Genomic DNA, 16,713 nt, shown 5'->3' with positions numbered 1-16,713 from the left:
TATATGTGATGTCACAGGTTTCAGAGGTCCTGATACCAACACCTGGTAACTATTATCTCAATCCCATGTTCATATAATAAAGTGTGACCCACATGCATACTCTTTGGCAAAGGACATATGATCTCTACCATGAATATGGGTTCTGTAGCTTAAGGGTGTAGGGTCCGGTATGGTCTCTGACTGAGATAGCATAGAAGACAGCAGGCTGTCAAGCACAGATGAGATTTCCCCTTCAGATGGGTTCTGTCGGCTGAGAAGCAAAGTTAAAGATAAGGTCTAGGGAGGAGGACTCTGCTGTGAACAAAGGGTGCTGCTCACCGCTCCGACTCCCAGCCTCCTGCACCGAGGAGACAACTCTGTGTGAAGACACCCTTGGTTTTCCAGAGCATATCTGTGAGCGTCCCTGCCCTCTGCATACCACCAAAGCAGCTGTCAGAGTCGATTTCTACACAAGATGTATGTAATGCTATTTTATATGATTGGGTGTTTGTCTGCACGCATGTGTACAGTACCACTGGAGGCCAGGTGAGGGTGTCAAATTCGCTGGAGCTGGAGTTTCAGATGGACCGCCACGTGAGTGCTGGGAACTAAACCTCTGCAGGAAGAGCATCGCTTGAGCCAAGAGTTCAAGGCCAGCCTGGGAAGCACAGGGAGACAATGTCTCCGAACAAACAAGCAAAATAAAGTAAACAGAACTTGAGAGTGTAGCTCAGTGGTAGAATATTTGTCTCGTGTGTGTGTGTGTGTGTGTGTGTGTGTGTGTGTGTGTTTGTCCTTTTAAGACCCTCGTGGTGCCTCAGGCAGACATCACCAGCACCTGACTAGCCCAGTGGGGGTGGAGAAGGGGCGAGGCTGCCTCTGGAGGCTCTCCATCACTGCTTCTCCCCTGCCTAGCTCCTCTCTGCCTCTTTCCTGAATGCTGGGATAAAGGAGGGAGCTACTTCTGTGCTTTTGTGCTGGTACAAAATGGAATCTAAGGGTTGTGCGCATTGTGCAAACCACCTGCCACAGACCACGCCCTCAGCCCCTCGATGGAGATGCTAGGCAAGCAATGTACTACTTACCTACATCCCTAGCTTCAAATTTGTCTAAATCTAGAATCCCCTTAGAGGAGAAATGCTGCAAAACTGATTGGAAGATAACGATTCTTCAGTCAAATGAAATCGCAAGCCTTAAATCACTCATCGGAAGCCTTATCCTTCTGATTCCCAGGTGGTTGATCTGAGGTGGGGTATTCCGAACACACAAGCCACTGACCACTTGACCGCGGAACTCTGCTTAGAAGAACTGGAGCGCTGTCAGAGGTCATCCGTAGGACCAGCTTTCGTGGTGAGTGCGTCGGGGTAGGTGGAGCCATACTTACTCTTTTTCCATCACCAGAATGTGGTCCCTGACAGCAAACCAAACAAAGAGCTAACGTCGCAATCCTCAGAGACTGGTTATGACTGTAACAGTGCTGCTGTTTGTCTGAGGAGCCGTGCAGACATTAGTCGTGCAACCACATGCAGCAGTGGGCGAGCTGCAGGGCTGCGGACCTGGGAGGGAATCTTCCAGGCCCATCTGAAGCTTCCCTCACCCTTCACACCTGGTCCACTTCACATCTGTGAAATTTGGGGGATTCTGGGAAACAACAGAGAACGTAGAAACCCTCATTCTTGGGAGTTTGTTTTCCTTTGGCTCCATGTGTCTGTTGGTCCGGAGAATCGACTCATACATACACCTGTAAGTCACTCTGTGACCAAAATAATCCCTGAGCTGGCGACATCCCAGCACTCAGGAAGTTGGGGCAGAAAGATTAGGAGTTTAAGGTTTTTCTTGGCTACCAAGCTCCAGACTCTGTCTCGAAAAGTGAAAATTAACACACACACACACACACACGTCCAGCTGTGCAGTGATGGCGTTCATCTTCTGTTCCAGCACTTGGGAGGCAGGGGACAGGGATCTCTGTGAGTTTGAGGCCAGCCTGGTCTACAGTGTAAGTTTCAGACAGCCAGGGCTACATAGTGAGACCTTGATTTGAAACAAGACAAAGCAAGCAAAAGCTCCCCCAGACTCAGCAGTTAAGAGCCTGTGGTGTTCTTGCAGAGGACCCCAGTTGTCTGGGCTCTGTGGGCACTACACTCATGTGAGCATGCACACACACCACACACACACACACACACACACACACACACCTCCATAGCAAAAGCCACAGAGCCCGTGCAGGTCTATGCGAATTGTCTTGATTATGGTGACTGTTCATGGTGGACTAGATAGTGTTGATTATGGACTAGAATTCACCAAGATTTCTAGAATGTTCTATAAGCTGCCTCGGAGAGTAAGTCTCCCTAAAAGAACAAAACAGAAGAAATTAGGCTGTTTGTCTGTTCCTCCATCCATACATCTGTCATTTCAACTACTTGGGAGGCTGAGGCAAGAGGACTGTTTGAACCCCCAAGTCTTTTTAAAAAGAACATTTTTAATCACTTCCTTGATGATTTCACACCATCATATACTTTGCCTTGATCAAAGCCATCCCTGACTTGCTCAGCCGTTGCCCCTAAATCCCCCCGCACACCTTCATGTCTTCTTGTTTTTAACCCATTGAGTCCTTGCTGCTGGAGTATGCATGGGTGTGGCCGTCCCAGACCTGAGCAGCCTTCCTGTGGCCTCACCCTTGAGATAAAGTGACTCTCTGTCCCCTCACATCCTTTAACTGCCATAGGCTTTCAGAGTGCGGTGGGCCTCAGGACACCCTTAGGACTGGATTGCAGCTGTCTTGGCCTTGTGCGGGTGACCATGGCTGTCCTGAGGTCATTGGTTCAGCAGCCATGTCACGCCCAGAGGACAGCATCCTTCCCACCCTCCTCAGTGATGCAAGCACGTCTTTCGGGTGGGTGTTGTTGGCCCATGAGTTGGAGGCCAGCCCGAGGCATGGAGGCGAACATGATGAGACCTCATCTCAAAAGGAATAAAAAATAAATAAAAAATTAAAACAAACACTGGCCCTGGGCGAGGGCTGAGGCTTCATTCTCCTGCCAATGTGCTCACAGAGTGTCCTGTGTAGGCCTGGCTGTCCTAGAATTCACTCTGTAGACCAGGCTGGCCTTAGTCTCAGAGCTCCACCTGCCTCTGCATCCCAGGTGCAGGGACTAACGGTACCCCCACCACTGCCCACCATGAGCTGTCTTTTAACTGTAGCACCTCAGGTCTCTTCCAATTGTGTCCTAGCCTTCTCTTTGCACATATCTACCAGTATGGTTTTTTTTTTTAAAAGAGTTATTTATTATATTTATGAGTCCACTGTAGCTGTCTTCAGACACACCAGAAGAGGGCGTCAGATCCTATTACAGATGTTTGTGAGCCACATGTGGCTGCTGGGACTTGAACTCAGGACCTCTGGGAGAGCAGCCAGTGCTCTCAACTGCTGAGGCATCTCTCCAGCCCTGTCTATTTTAATTATTACTGCTTTAACTTATTTTCTCAAGCTGGGGAGAAGGCCCAGCGTGTAGTGTGTCTGCTATGCAAGCCTGAGGGCCTGAGTTCAGATCCTGAGCATGCAGAGGCAAACACAGTGGGTCCCTGGGCTCACTGACAGCCAGGCTAGCTCTAGATCCCTGGAGTGATGCTGTCTCAAGACACACAGTGTGGGCTGGAGAGAAGGCTAGGTTAGGGCCTCCTGCTGTAATCCCAGAAGATCCAGCACCCACATCAGGTGGCCCAAGGATGCAGCAACTCCAGCTCCTGGGGATCTGCCTCCCTCTTCTGGCCTTTGTGGGTACTGCATTCACAATAGACCACACCCACCATTTAAATACTTGGAGGACTAAAAGTCAGACAGTGTGAACCTCTGGTTTTCACGTGCAAAGGCCATGAATGTATGCAAAAACACACAGACATGCACAGACATGCGTGGCCCTCGTGTTTGTAACCCCACTTCTCAGTTCTTTTTCCATACTCCTAAGTGTTTGTTTTTTTTTTTTTTGTTTGTTTTTTTGGTTTTTTTGTTTTTGTTTTTTGTTTTTTGATTTGGTTTTTTCCAGACAGGGTTTCTCTGTGTAGCCCTGGCTGTCCTGGAACTCACTCTGTAGACCAGGCTGGCCTCGAACTCAGAAATCCGCCTGCCTCTGCCTCCCAGAGTGCTGGGATTAAAGGTGTGCGCCACCACCGCCCGGCTCTAAGTTTAATTTCTCAACGGACCTCCTGACAATCGTGTTGAGTTTCAAAGGAGAACTGCAAGAGTTGCTTCCCTTCTTCTAGGGATTAAGCGCAGCTGTCTGGGTCTGTGGCAATGCCTTTACTCAATTAGCCATCTCGACAGCCCTGAAAAAAATGTTTTTAAAGTAGGAAATAGCCTCAAGCGTAAAAGCAAACAACCCTCCTCAAGGGTAGCGCGGCAGGCTGGGACAAGCACCCGGTGGCCTCAGCTGCAGGGGGCGGGGACCAAGTCCTCAGACCTCCCGATGTCCAGGCCCCCAGTCCCGGACACCTTTTAGACCCGCGGCTCCGCTCCACCGCTGAGTTCTCCTGAGTCCCCTGCCCTCCCTGTCCCCAGAGCCTGCCTGTCACTGCCTCTTTCCATGAAAGCCAGACCCACACTGGCGCCCTGGAGAGAAGGTTCTGTGGTAAATAACTCATTAGCAGGCCCCAGACTCCACACGCTCCCCTTAGAGGCCGGGCCTCTCCGGGCTCCAGTATCAAGGACTTCTGGCGATGGCGCCCAGCACTTCTCTGGTTCCCGCCACACTAACCCAAATGCATACTTCCCCCGTGAGGCTGGAAGGGTCTTCTGCCGGCCGGTCGGCCATCTTGTTCCTGAGAGGCCAAAAGGGACCCAGAGTTGGTGGCCTGGGATTTTTTCTGCTCAGCTGCTCAGAAGGCTGAGGCGGGGTGGGGTGGGGGTGTGGGGGTGGGGTGGAGTAGGGAGGGTGGGTGGTGGGTGGTGGGTGGGGGTGGGGTGTGGGGTGAGGGGGTCGCCTGGGCAACATGGGAACCCTGACTTAAAGCAGCAGAAACTCACTTGTTTTCTTCACATGTACATGTGTGCATATGCACGTGAACACCGCCACACGTGCACACACACACTTGCATGCACAGCTGGCCTGCTTGAATTACTACTTTTGAGTGTTTTTCTCCCATGCCCCTCGTCCTCCCTTCCCTCCTCCTCCATCTTGTAGCCCTGGCTGAGGCTCTCCATCCATCTGAGGCGGCCTTCCTTTGCGGTCCACACTGGCCTAGAACTCACACACCTCCCACCTCAGGCTTCACCCTGAATACGGGGATTGTCCACACCAGCTTCTTTGTGCAATAGTCACACCATCAGGTGACCATGTTCATGGTTTCAATGTGCTTCCTTCACTGTCCCAGAGTTCAGTATCAGGTGGGATTTGAACCCATGCCTGCCTCTGTCTATCTCCCTGCCAGGCCCTCCTGGGCGGCCAGTATGGCCCCTGCCCCGTTCCCCAGAGAATTGAGGAAAAGGAGTGGGAGGCGCTAAGGGCTCAGCTGACCTCCAGGCCTCGAGATCTGGAGCTGGTGACCAGACACTTCCAGAGAGACGACAACACGATCCCTCCAACCTACGTCTTGCAGCCTCCAGGCGCGCTGGTGGTCCCGGGGCCCGAGGAAGCCACCTTAGCCTCTGTTCTGAGAGCTGGAGCCCAGGAGGCTTGGAGGCTCGGCCTCATCAGCCAGGAGCAATGGATGTGCTACCATCGATCAGGTGAGGCCCAGGGACCTCCAGGGGACAGCCAAGCCAACATGTTCCCCATGACCTCACATGCAAGGGAAGTTATCATCTCAGTCAATATCAACCCTGCTTGGCTCCCAGGAGACTGCACAGCCCTGGTCAATATCAGGACCCTCTAGGACCCTCTTCCTGACCCCTGGCTCTGCCCTCTTGTCTCCCAGGGCGACCAGCATCTCAGTTTGCCTGGGACTGAAATTCTTCAGGAATGCAATACATTATTTTTCATTTTTTCCTTTCCTTTCCTTTCCTTTCCTTTCCTTTCCTTTCCTTTCCTTTCCTTTCCTTCTCCCTTCCTTCCTTTCTTTTGTTGTTGTTGATGATGATGATGATATTGATTTGGGGGGGTGTCTTTTGTTTTGTTTTTTTATAGATAGAGTTTCTTTGCATAACTCCAACTGTCCTAGATCTTGCTCTGTAGACCAGGCTGGCCTCAAACTCAGAGACTGGCCTGCCGCTGCCTCCCAAGTGCTTGGCTGGGGAGTGTGTGCCAGCCATGGGGGTCAGAGGACAATGTGCAGGAGTGGAGCTTAGGTGGTCAAGCTTGATGCCAAGGGCTGATACTCACTGACCCTAGAGTGCAATGTGTGTGTGCATGTGTGTGTGTGTATGTGTGTGTGCACGCATGCGTGTGCATGTGTGTATGCAGGTACATAAGAGTGTGTGTGTATGTGTATGTGTGCCTGTGTGAAAACATGTGTGTGCATGTGTATGCACGTGTGTGTGCACATACCCTCATGTGTGTACAGGTATATAAGAATGTGTGCATGTGTATGTGTGTGTATGTGCATGTGCGCACACGTGTGTGCTTGTGTGTGTATGTGTGTGCATGTGTGTATATGTGTGTGTGCACGCATACACACTCACTCATGTGTGTACAGGTGCATAAGAGTGTGTGCATATGTGTATGTTGTATGTATGTGTGTGTGCATGCATATGTGTGCGTGTGTGTATGTGTGTGCATGTGTATGTGTGTGTGTGTATGTGTGTATGTGTGTGCATATGTGTGCATGTGTGTGCATATGTGTGTGTGCTTGTACATGTATGTGTGTGCTTATGTGTGTGCACACTCATGTGTGCATAGGTGCATAACAGTGTGCATGTGTGTATGTGTGTGTGCACATGCTCTCACTCATGTGTGCACAGGTGCATGAGAGTGTGCATGTAGCCTGAGATTGTCAGCTATCTTCTTTTTTTTTTCTGAGACAGGGTTTCTCTGTGTAGCCCTTGCTGTCCTGGCACTCACTCTGTAGACCAGGCTGGCCCTGAACTCAGAAATCCACCTGCCTCTGCCTCTCAAGTGCTGGGATTAAAGGCGTGCGCCACCACTGCCTGGCGTCAGCTATCTTCTGATTGTACATTGAGGCAGGGTCTCTTACTAAATCCAGAGCTCACAGATTAAGCTAGTCTAGGTGTCTAGCTTACCCCACGTAGCCTCTGTCTCCATTTCCAGTGTGCGAGGTTACAGTCAGCATGTCTTTATGGGAGTGCTGAGGATGCCAACTGTTCACCCAGTGAGCCTCTTGGAGCATTTAAATATTTATTTGTGTATTTATTTATATATTTAGGATAGGATCTCAAGTAGCTCAGGCTAGCCTTAAACCTGCTATGTTCAAAGTCAAGGATAAACTTGAACTCCTGATGCCCCTGCCTCTGCCTCCTGAATTCTGAGATGTCCGGTGAGCATCATCGCTCCAGGCTTTTGTAGTATTGGGGTGGAACCTGTGGGTCTCCCCCATCCCTCGGGTTGTTGGCCCTCAAGGGTGAAAGAGCAGAGTTAATGAACAGGGTTCTGGATGGCCCGGGAGCACAGACAATCTAACGACACACCAGAACCAGCTTTGGGAAGACACATAAACTTTACTTAGGGTAAAGCAAGGGTTCTATAGTTTTGGGGCTACAGGGTAGGAATACCTACGGTGGGCAAAGGTCTGAAGGCTGTGTGCATGTGTGTGCATGTGTGTGCATGTGTGTGCATGTGTGTGCATGTGTGTGACTCAGGTACACAGGTACAGAGGTGTCTCATTAGCACAGTGAGGCATTCCAGGAACCTCAGGTGCTAGCCGAGCAGGTTCTTATTGGGACAAAGGAAGAACCTGCAATCTAGCCAGAGCTACATGACTTTCCAAAGGTATAGGGTGTGGGGTCTGGGATCCCCAGGATGAAAAGAGGAAAGCCTCGATGACAGAGGAGCCTGCCATTTTGCACTGAGCTCAGAAGGCTGTCAGACATCGGTAGACTGAACAGGTGGAGCAACAGAGTCTAAAGCTTCCTGCGCGGGAGGCAGTGCTCTGCCCACTGAGTCGTAGTCCGGGATTTATATGACTGGAGTTCTGCTGAACAGGCCCCAAGACTCAGACTTTAACTTAACAATGGTGCTTTCCAATTAACTATATTTCAGACAACATCAGGTTCTTCTGTCCCAGCTTTTTTTATAGTCACCCAGGCTGGCCTCCTCCTGTGATCCTCCTGCCTCAGTCTCCTGAGTAGCTGAGGTAACAGGCCTGTGCCGCCAAGCCTGTCTTGGAAAGGATTTCAGTTGACTCTTGCCCTTGACTGGAATGTAGGATCTCCAAGGGCCTGGCTCTGCAGAGCTGGGAGCCTCCACTGAGCCCCAGAGAGGCTTCAAAAATAACTCCTCAGATCTGGCTGCTGCTTCAAAACAAGAGCCTCCTGAGACAAGTCAGTGGGAGCTCAGGCTGCAAAAAAATAAGAGTCTGGAGGCACTGTTGGTTCAGCAGGAGAGAACTGGCTGATCTTCCAAAGGACCTGGGTTCAGTTCTGCCCCCAGACTCCCTACACACACACACACACACACACACACACACACACACACACACACACATGCCACCCTCTCAGTTAACTTACTAAACAAGATCGTGTCAAAAAATAAGTGATTGTGTAGTAGCCTAGGCTGGCCTCATCCCAGCAACCCTCACCTTAGCCTCCTGAGGACTGGGATCATAGGTGGGTCCCACCTTGTGTCCCAGCTGTGGACTTTTCTTTTGTGTGTGTGGTGTGTATATGATTATGTGTGTACTCCAAATGGAGACCAGAGCAGCACATCAGCAATGTCCCTTGTCACTATCCACCCGATTCCTTTGAGACAAAGTCTCTTCTTAAATGTGAAGCTCACAGTTTTGGGGAGGCTGGGCCTGGGATGACACCTGGGAACTCGGCTCTGACCTTCACAGGTGTGATATGTAAACAGTCACTCCACCCTACCCCCGCCACACATATGCACACGTACACACACATACACACACATACACATACACACACATACCCCCCACATATACACTCCCCACATATACACACATATACACATATACACCCCCCACTCACACACATACACACATATACACCCCCCACTCACACACATACACACATACACACATATACACCCCCCACACTCACACACATACACACATATACACACCCACACCCACCCACACACATACACACATACACACCCCCCACACCCATACACATACACCCCCCACATACACATACATGCACATATATACACACCTCCACACTTCCACACATATACACACCCACACATATATACATACATATACACGCATACACACATAAATACACACATACACACACAAATACACACACATACACAATACACACACATACACACATATACCACACACACACACCCACATACATACCCACACACATACACACACACATACACACACATATACACATACCCCCCACAAATACACATACATGCATCCCTACACCCCCCACATACATTTGCACACATATACACACATATACCCCCACATACATACTCATACACACACACACACACACACACACTCCCCCTCACATACACATATGCATGTGCTCACACATTCTAACCTGCCATGTGAGTTTTTGCAAGCCACCCCAAGTGACTGTCCCATTTGTTAAACTCGACAGGACAGCCTGTGTCCCTCTGAACATGTTTCCCAGCAGCCCGTTAGGCCTCGGTGACTGTGATGACTCCTTTTGTCCTCTCTGTTTTGTAGTCATTGAGTGGGAGATCGAGCGCGGCCTCCTGAACTCAGCACGAGGGGACCAGGGGGCTACTGTCTTCCTGAGAGATGTACAGGATCTCAGTAAACACATCCTGGATGACTGCTCTCTGAAGATGGTGGACAGGCTGGCAGACGGCTGCCTGGATACCGATGCCCAGAGCCTTCTCAGTGGTCTTAAAGGGCGCATACTGGAGGCTCAGCCTGGAGCCCTAAAGTCCCACCACCTGCCCTGGAGCCGAGACCTGGTCAACCCCAAGAACAAGACTCACGCCCGTTACCTAAAACAGCTGAGTGAGCAGTTCGTGGCCAGGGCCAACTGTCAGGTCCTGGAGCAGCTTCGAGAGCTAGACTCAGGCAGACAGGAGCTGGGTTGGCTTTACCAAGAGATCCGCCACCACCTCTGGCAGAGCACAGAGTCTACCAAGGTCTTCTGCGGCCACCAGGAGCTCCTGGCCGGGCTTGGGCAGCGGCTCAAACAGGATGAGAGCCAGATGCATACTCCCTTGGTTCTCTTTGGACCGCCAGGCATCGGGAAGACCTCCCTCATGTGCAAGCTAGCCCAGCAGGTACCAGAGCTGCTTGGCCACAAGACAGTGGCTGTCCTGAGGCTGCTGGGGACGTCAAGGCTGAGCCTGGATGCCCGCGGCCTCCTCAGGAGCCTGTCCTTCCAGCTGTGCTTGGCATACGGGCTGCCACTACCCCCAGCCCAGGTCCTGGAGGCCCACAGCAGGGTGGGTCACTTCTTCCACACTCTCCTCCACACTGTGTCCCAGAGGAACTTTGAGTCCCTGGTGTTGCTCCTGGACTCTGTGGATGACCTGGATTCCATATGCCATTCTCCAAGGGTCTCTTGGCTGCCCCTCAAGTGTCCGCCGAGAGTGCACCTCATCCTCTCTGCATGCTCAGGCCAGCAGGTGTTACGTAACCTGCGACAGACTCTCCAGGACCCCAGTGCCTTCTGGGAGGTGAAGGCCCTGTCTGGCAGCCAAGGCCGGGAGTTCATCCAACTGCTGTTGGCTGAAGCGAGGAGGACGCTGAGCCCCGGTCAGAGAGATGTCCTCTGGGCCAGCCTCCCAGAGTGTGGCCACCCAGGGAGGCTAAGGCTGGCCTTTGAGGAGGCCCGGAAGTGGGCCTCCTTCACTGTGCCAGTGCCCTTGGCCACTTCAGCAGAGGAAGCCACACACCAGCTCTGTATACGCCTGGAGGAGACACATGGGCCTCTGCTGGTAGCTCATGTACTGGGCTATATTGTATCTTCCAGGTAAGTTTGCCTCCCTCCTCTCTCCTGCCCTCCTTCCCTCTGCCCTCTCTCCCCCCTCCCTCCTCTCCTCCTCCCTCCCTCCATCTCCCATCCTTCCCCTCCCTCCCCTCTCCCTCTTTCTTTTTTGTTGGCTGGTTGTGTGTGTGTAAATGTGTACATTCTGAGGCTGGGTGTCCAGCTCTCTCACAGTACACATTACTCCTTTCAGACAGGTTCTCCTGCTGAACTGGATCTAGGCTGACCCCAGTGAGCCCAGCACTTCTGTCTCTAGGCTTGGGCCACACCCACATAGCCACACCCACACAACCACACCCACACACCCACACCCACACAACCACACCCACACAGCCACACCCACATAGTCACACCCACATAGCTGCCTTTTACTGGGCCACTGAGGATTTGCACTAAGGTCCTACATCTCGCAGAGCAGGTTCTCCTTCCCGGAGCTATGTGCATGCCTGCTTCCTTCCGTTTCTGCAGGGATTTGGACAGAACCTGGGTTTTGTGCTGGTTAGGCATGTGCTGTATGATTGAGCCCGGGCCCCAGATCTGCATGTAGAATTTTTTATCTTACTCCTTTGTTAAAAAGAGCTCATCAGCTCCAAGAGCTTCCTGGTGGGATCTTAGGGTTTTTAGATATAGAATTCTTCACATCTTACTTTTTTATTTTTTTATTTTTTATTTATTTATTTTTGGTTTTTCGAGACAGGGTTTCTCTGTGCAGCCTTGGCTGTCTTGGAACTCACTCTGTAGACCAGGCTGGCCTCAAACTCAGAAATCCACCTACCTCTGCCTTCCAAGTGCTGGATTAAAGGTGTGTGCTACCACTGCCCTGCTTTTTATTGTCTTATTACTCTGGCTAAGAATTCAAATTCTGAGAGAAGACAGAGTGAAAGTCGGGTCCCATTTTTTATTTCAGTGGCATGATCACAGTATGTGGGTGGTCACTGTATTTCCTGTAGCTGTCATCACCTCAGGGCTGTGGTGGTCCACTTTGGCTGCCTTGACACATGGAGTCAACAGAGAGGACAGTCTTAGGGAGGTTTTGTTAGGCCTGTGGGCATGCCAATAGGAGTACATGCATGCACATGTGTGTGTTCATGCATGTGTGCATGTTGTCTGTGCATGTGTGTGATATGCACACCTCTGTGTGTGTGTGTGCTCATCTGGGTGCATGCATGTGTGCATGTGTATATATGTATCTGTGCATATGTATGTGTGATGTGAATGTTTCTGTCTCTGTCTGTCTGTCTGGGGGGGTGCCTTGATTGTTTCTTGAAATAGGAGGACCCGGCCAGAACACAGCAGCAGCATGCATGAGCTGGGGCCCTGGGCTGTGTGGGGAGAGGAATCAATGAAGCGTAGGTGGCGAGCAGGTGTCCCAGAAAGACACGCTTAGTTCTCTCTGCTGGTGACTGTGGCTGTGCTCTAACCAGCAGACTACAGCAACTCCACCTGTGACTTCCTTGCCAGGGTGGCCTGTGGCCTTGGAGTTTCTGTCTAACAGCCTCTCTCTCCCAATAAAATGGTCAGGGCATTTTATTACCAGGGTTGTCAGTCTTCATCTTAGCCTTTGTTGCTGTATTGAGACGGTCGAGCGTGTGATTTTTCAGCGTGCGATGGTTCAATGTTGAGTTGTACTGCATTGCTTTATTACCCTTTCAGTTTTTTGTTTGTTTGTTTTTTGAGACAGAGTCTCTTTGTATAGCCTAGGCTACTCTGAATTCACTATGTCAGCCAGGCTGGCCTTGAACTCACAGAGATTCTCTTGCTTCTGCCTCCTGATAGCTGAGGTTAAAGGTGTGTGAAGCCACACTTAGCTCAATTCAGGTTTTAAAACTTTATTTTATTTTTATTTATATGAATGCATGTGTCCAGGAGGTAGGGGCTGTGCACATCAATGCGGTGCCTGCAGAGGCCAGAAGAGGGTGTCAGAACCCCTGGGGCTGGGGTCACAGACAGCTGTGAGACCTGGCTGTGAGTTGCCGGATGGGGTGGGGCAGAAAACAAATTGAGATCCTTTGAGTATGGTGGCTGATCTTTGTTGTCACTCTGACACCCTGGGCAGAGGAAACCCCAGAGGAGTGGCCTATGGGCAAGTCTGTGGGGCATTAAATCACTGGTTGATGAAGGCTCAGTCCAGCGTGGGCAGTGCCTGCCGGACTTCAGCTCCAGACTCCAGGTAGGAACCTTCCCGGACTCCCACCCTGGCTCCAGGTAACAAAAAGAACATTTTCCTCTCGGAATTGATTTTCTTTTTTTTTAGGCCTCATTATGTATTCTAGAACACACTATGTAGACCAGGCTGGCCTTGAACTCTCAGAGATCCTCCTGCCTCTGGTTCAGTTCTCTCCTTCTGCCATGTGGGATGGGCATTTAGCAGCTGCTACCTTCGCCCCTGAGCCATATTGTCAGCTCAGTATAGTAAGTTCTAGAATCTATATGCATAGTTTGGACATATATGTACTATAGATGCTGTGCTGGCTCTGTGTGTCAACCTGACACAGGCTGGAGTTATCACAGAGAAAGGAACTTCAAGTAAGGAAATGCCTCCATGAGATCCAGCTGTGGGGCATTTTCTCAATTAGTGATCAAGTGGGGAGGGCCCCTTGTGGGTGGTTCCACCTTTGGGCTGGTGCTCTTGGGTTCTATAAGAGAGCAGACTGAACAAGCCAGGGGAAGCAAGCCAGTAAGAAACATCCCTCCATGGCTTCTGCATCAGCTCCTTCTTCCTGACCTGCTTGAGTTCCAGTCCTGACTTCCTTTTGTGATGAACAGCAGTGTGGAAATGTAAATAAACCCTTTCCTCCCCAACTTGCTTCTTGGTCGTGATGTTTGTGCAGGAATAGAAACCCAGACTAAGCTGGGCGGTGGTGGCACATGCCTGTAATCCCAGCACTCTGGGAGGCAGAAGCAGGTGGATTTCTGAGTTCGAGGCCAGCCTGGTCTACAGAGTGAGTTCCAGGACAGCCAGGGCTATACAGAGAAACCCTGTCTCGAAAAAACCAAAAAAAAAAAAAAAAAAAAAAAAAAAGAAACCCAGACTAAGACAGATACTGTATAATGTTTGTGCATATATATGTCTGTCTATATCAGCTCAAGTATTTTTATTTTTAGTTATTGTTTGGTTGTTGTTAGTTTTTTGAGACAGTGTCTCTCTACATAGCTAAGGTTGTCCTGGAACTTGCTATGTAGACAGGCTAGCCTTGAACTCATAGAAATCCATCTACTTCTGCCTCCCAATGCCTGCTACCATGCCCTGCTCTAAAATATTTATTCTTCTATTGTGTGCATGTCAGTGTGCTAATCTGTGCACCTCACTGCTGCTCAGATCCTCTAGGAGCTGTCTGACGTGGGTGCTGGGAGTTGAACTCAGTCCTCTCTCTAAAAGGGTCTTTACTCAGTCACCTCTCCAGCCCTTAAAAAAGTGTGTGTGAGTGTGTGTTTGTGTGTGTAGCCCAGGCTGTCCTAGAACTCACTATGTAACCGAGGATGACTTTGAGCTCCTGACCCTCCTAGCTCCATCTCCTCAGTGCCGCTATGTCAGAGGTGTGTCACCAAATGACTGAGATGCCCCTGAGCCTGTGCTGGTTCTGCAGATGTGCATGAAGAGAGGGCGTCTGCAGTGACCTGCACATCAGCCAGTCTTTGATACTCAGGGGGTGCATTCGTCCAAGTGCTGACCTGGGTATTCCCTGACAGAAGCTGCCTACATGATCCCTCAAATCCTCCTCACAGGTCACACTGTGCTGTGCCCCTCACCCACAGGTACGGTCTCTCAGAGGCGGAGCTGAAGGACGTGTTGTCTTTGGATGATGAAGTCTTGCAGGCTGTGTACCGGGACTGGACACCACCCAGCAAAGAGTTGCTGAGATTCCCGCCCCTGCTGTGGGTGCGGCTGCGCCGGGACCTGGGACACTGCCTGGTCAGGAGGCCCGTGGATGGTTGCATGTTACTGGCCATTGCACATAGGTAGGCTCTAAGAAGAGACACTGTCTTTGTGGGACCCAGAGAGCAAAGGCTGCCAAGCAAATCCTTGACTTCCTTTTCTGGGGTAGTCGGGCTAGCTAGCCAAACCAGGTTCCAGCTTTGTAAACTCTGATATCTATTTTGTCGGTTTTGTGTATTTATTTGAGTGTTGTGTGAGGTTCTATGGGATCCTAGGTGGGGGCTCCACCCTCAGCTACACCTTAGGCCTATTTTTCACTTTGTGTGTGTGTGTGTGTGTGTGTTAGGTATGCATTTGTGATTTTTTTTTGAGGTGGGGTTTCTCTGTGTAGTCCTGGCTGTCCTGGAACTCACTCTGTAGACCAGGCTGGGCATTTGTGGTTTGTGTGGTACCCTCACCCGAGTCGTGTGCACACCAGAGGACAGAGGCTGACCTCAGGTGTTCTCCTCTATTGCTCTTCACCTTGTTCTGAGCTCTTGCTTCACTGAGCCTGAAGATCACCAGCTCAGCACATTGGCTGTGTAACAAGACTCCCAGACTCCTCCCAAGGGCTGGGGTTACCCCCCCTTTTTTTTTTGTTATTTTCGAGACAGGGTTTCTCTGTGTAGCCCTGGCTGTTCTGGAACTCACTCTGTAGTCCAGGCTGGCCTCGAACTCAGAAATCTGCCTGCCTCTGCCTCCCAGGTACTGGGATTAAAGGTGTGGCCACCACTGCCCGGCCTGAATTTAGATCCTTATGCTTGTACAGAAAACACTTTATCTGCTCAGCCATCCTCTAGGCTCTTCAGTTTTTGATTTCCCTTCATGTCTTCAGTTGCTCAGGCTGGTCACGCCACACACGACTTCACCTTGTTACCCCCCTGCCTCTTGAATGGCTGCAATGACAGTCTTGCACCACCACACCAGCTCACAGGTTCCTTTTGCATTTATTTACCATTTTCTGCATGTGTGTGGATGGGTGTGTGCTGAGGTGTGTGCTGAGGTGTGTGCTGAGGTGTGTGGATGGGTGTGTGCTGAGGCATGTATGGATGGGTGTGTGCTGAGGTGTGTGCTGAGGTGTGTGCTGAGGTGTGTGCTGAGGTGTGTGGATGGGTGTGTGCTGAGGCGTGTGTGGATGGGTGTGTGCTGAGGCGTGTGTGGATGGGTGTGTGCTGAGGCGTGTGTGGATGGGTGTATGCTGAGGCATGTGTGGAGGCAGAGCACCACTTTGGAACTGTCTTTCTCCTTCCGTGATGTAAGTGGCAAGGATTGAAGTCATGAGGTTTGGCAGCAATCACTTCTACCCACTGAACCCTCTCTCATTGCCCCCCAAAACAAAACTTGACAGAGCGCGGGGCATTTTAGAGACCAGTTTAAGTAAGAAACAGGACAGGGGTGAACAGACAGCGTCTGGGCGTGCACTGTCCCTGGGCCATCAGCCTGCACCCTTTCTCCACAGGCAGCTGTCCCAGGTAATCCAAGCTCGCTATCTGTCTGGGCCCGAGAGAGCCAAGAGGCATGGCGTGCTAGCTGAATTCTTCTCTGGAGCCTGGAGCCAGGGGATCAAGAAACTTATCACTCTGCCACTCGTGGGGAAGCCCCTGAACCTGGACCGTAAGGTGAGCAGTGGTCACTCCATTCCCAGAGTCACACTCTGCCATAACGGTCCTTTTTCCTCTTTCCCACTCAACACACTCTCTGAATCCCCTCTCACAGCAGCAAGGCCGCCGCTCAGCCCTAAAGGGCAGTTCTGGGTGCA

General features: G+C 50.9%; 1 protein-coding gene across 2 annotated transcripts in view; it reads left to right on the top strand.

The window, feature by feature from the left end:
* Positions 1 to 16,713, top strand: part of Nwd1 (NACHT and WD repeat domain containing 1) — a 55,799-nt gene that overhangs the window by 838 nt on the left and 38,248 nt on the right. For both annotated transcript variants that reach the window (XM_052162637.1, XM_052162636.1), the window contains exons 2-6: positions 1,213 to 1,329; positions 5,404 to 5,701; positions 9,754 to 11,023; positions 14,795 to 14,998; positions 16,414 to 16,573. In XM_052162637.1, the coding sequence (XP_052018597.1) occupies positions 1,213 to 1,329; positions 5,404 to 5,701; positions 9,754 to 11,023; positions 14,795 to 14,998; positions 16,414 to 16,573 (2,049 nt within the window). The remainder of the gene's footprint in view (positions 1 to 1,212; positions 1,330 to 5,403; positions 5,702 to 9,753; positions 11,024 to 14,794; positions 14,999 to 16,413; positions 16,574 to 16,713) is intronic.

This window comes from Apodemus sylvaticus, chromosome 18, assembly GCF_947179515.1.
Source record: "Apodemus sylvaticus chromosome 18, mApoSyl1.1, whole genome shotgun sequence".
Lineage (NCBI taxonomy): Eukaryota > Metazoa > Chordata > Mammalia > Rodentia > Muridae > Apodemus > Apodemus sylvaticus.
The sequence above is the reverse complement of the archived record's forward strand: the minus strand, read 5'-3'. Positions and strand labels throughout refer to the sequence as shown.